We start from the raw sequence: 2,676 nt of genomic DNA, 5'->3' as shown, positions 1-2,676 counted from the left end.
GTATCGGATACACCTTTCACCCAGATGTGCGCCCTCACCCACGGTATCGGATACACCTTTCACCCAGATGCCGAGGCCCTCCTTTACCTGCAGGGCGGCCTCCTTGTCAGGCTTAATCACCGATTCTTTGTCCACCAGCAGCAAAATGCTATGAATTATGGGAGGAGTGGTATTCTGAAATAAGAAAGGTTACTGATTAGCTCTGTAATTTTTCCCCCGCAGGAAAATGTTATCCTTTGATGTTCTTTATTAAAGGTTTATTAACACGAAACTCACACACCACACAATTCAACAGCTCAACGAGATGTGTACAATGTGTGTTGTCGGCACAGTCAGCTTTAGATTGTTTTCTTCGTTTTTACTCTGCTTGCTCTTAGCACCCTTGCCCCGCAGCCTCCCTGTGCCATATCCTCAAGAAACGATTATCCCAGCTGTCTCTATAAAGTCACCTCTCCCGGATTTCAGTTGCAGAGAATCACACCAACAACCCCACAACACACACAGCCCCAGCCAAGGGATGCCCTTCATTCCATGCTACTGCACGATCTCTCCTCGCCCCATATCCTGCTTGGTGACTCTCAGCACGAAGGTCCTGCCTGCGTGCGCAGCAGAGACGGGGCGAAGAAGTGGCCGTTAGCCTCAGTGGGAGGAGGAAAGATGAGTGGTGGGCTTCCAAGGCAGGAGGTGAATCCTGGCCCCACAAAGCTTCCACAGGGAAGCCCAGGCCCACACACCCAGACCCCAGCATAGGCTGGCCCCAGGGGGCTGTGCACACGCATCAGGGGAGCCAGAGGGCCCCACGTGGGCCCTGGGAGCTGGATGCAGCTGCCAGCTGAGTGGTCCAGGGCCTCCTCCCCCACAATGAGTCCAGCCCCCTTGTCCAGGCCTCAGCCTTTGGGGGGCATGCTTGCCCCTGTACCCTGATTTTCTGACAGACTATGAGCTTGCAGCACCCACACATGTAGTCCTGACAGGCTGTAAGGCTCTGCAGCCACTCCAGAGCACAGCCTCCCCGATGGACCAGAGGACGGAGAGACAGACAGTCTGATGCTCCTTAGCCCGATGGCCCTGCCTGGCCCTGGAAGACCAGCTCTGGGGGCTGGCTGGTGCTTGGCTCCCTCACATCTCTCTCCCGTTTGAATGAAATGCTCTGGCCCACCAGCTTCCAGGCTAATCCTCAGGGTACCTGTGGGCCCTGCACAGACAGGAGCCCACCTCACCTGAAGGGACAAGAGGGCCTGGGAGAGAGCAGGGGTGACCGGACCCTTCCTCGTGTCCACCAGAACGACCAGTCCCAGGTCCCGCACCTCCTTCCTGCAGAGAGAAGGACGGGCATTGCTGAGTGTTGGCTCAGGGTTCTCAGGAAACGGGTCCTCCACCCCAAGTGTGAGCAGTGACCAGAGGCCCCTTCAGCCGGAGGCGGGGGCTCCGTCCCTGTCCCAGGTCAGTGCTGGTCATCAGTGGGTGACAGCGATGAGTAGGTCTGTAACCCACTCACCTTGTCAGGTCTGCCCGCATGCAGGGCCTCAGAGCTAGGGGGATGACCATGGGCCCTGCTGGGGTCGCCCCTCCCAGGCTCAGACGCACCAGGCCAGCGTGAAGTGGCTCATGGTCCTCAGCCTCCCACGGAGGAAGCAGAGGCCCCAAGCATCCCTGCCTCTCTGTTTGCCTGGTTTGGGGACACTCACTCCCGAGGGGGAACAGGAAAAGGAAGGGGTGCCGGTCTCACAGAGGGGGGCAGGTTGAGACCCGCCATGTGACTGTCTCTCAGAGAAGCACCAGCTCATCTGGGAACCACTTGACAAACTTTGCCACAGTGGTGACTGACTGCAGCCCGTTCTAAATCCGAGGAGCCCTGCTGGCACAGTGAGTTACGTGTCGAGCTGCCAACCAGTCAGCGGGTTGGAACCACCAGCCACACCAGGGGAGTGAGACGCGACGCTCTACTCCTGTACAGAATTACAGGGTTGCTGTGGCCAGAATCTACCCAGTGGCAGTGAGCCGAGTTCAAAATTTAACTGGACAAAAACCCCAGGTTAGCCTGGCCAGACAGAGTCGTTTCCTTAAGGTCTCCTTCTCTGGGTAAACATCTTCACTGCCACTTCCAGGGCTACCTAGTACCCAAGTCCACCTGCTCCTCCAGGTGTGGATCCCAGAATGGACACGTGCTCCGCCCACCCCATCGTCGCCTTCCCCTTTCCCCAGCCACCACGCGCAACCTGCCTCGAGGTGAAAGCTGAAGCCAACTTTATTTGGCATCCGTATTCACTTGGATCCACATTCTCCTTTGTTTTCCTTAGGCAAATGCCGGACAGATAGACTTAAGGATAAATAGACACAAGGATGGGGCTGAGTGGAGGTTGGATGGTGAACGGGCGCTCAGTGACTGCATGAGCAGAGAGGACCAGTTGGAAGATGGAGTGGCTGGGGCATCGAAGACTGGACAAAGGATACATGGCTGGAGGATACGCAAAGGGAGGGTGGATGGGCAGAGGGATAAAGGGTGGACAGTTGGTCAATGGATAGAGGACCGATGGACAAATGTGTGAATTGGTTGGATGGATGGATGGATGGATGGATGGATGGATAAAGGATGGAAGGTTGGTGGATGGAGGATAAAAGGTTCGTGAGAAGGTGTTAGAGGGATGGTGAAGGAGTAGGTAAATGCATAGAAGC

General features: G+C 56.3%; 1 protein-coding gene across 1 annotated transcript in view; it reads right to left on the bottom strand.

Annotated features, from left to right (window-relative positions):
- Positions 1 to 2,676, bottom strand: part of PLEKHG4B (pleckstrin homology and RhoGEF domain containing G4B) — a 58,173-nt gene that overhangs the window by 32,569 nt on the left and 22,928 nt on the right. The window contains exons 13-14 of the mRNA XM_004698405.1: positions 1,221 to 1,314; positions 88 to 174 (exon numbers count right to left, since the gene is read on the bottom strand). Of these exons, the coding sequence (XP_004698462.1) occupies positions 88 to 174; positions 1,221 to 1,314 (181 nt within the window). The remainder of the gene's footprint in view (positions 1 to 87; positions 175 to 1,220; positions 1,315 to 2,676) is intronic.

The sequence above is a fragment of the Echinops telfairi genome, unplaced genomic scaffold (genome assembly GCF_000313985.2).
Source record: "Echinops telfairi isolate 266 unplaced genomic scaffold, ASM31398v2 ScPeMD7_7469;HRSCAF=8507_1, whole genome shotgun sequence".
NCBI classification, from domain to species: Eukaryota; Metazoa; Chordata; class Mammalia; order Afrosoricida; family Tenrecidae; genus Echinops; species Echinops telfairi.
This window is presented reverse-complemented; position numbering and strand designations above follow the sequence as displayed.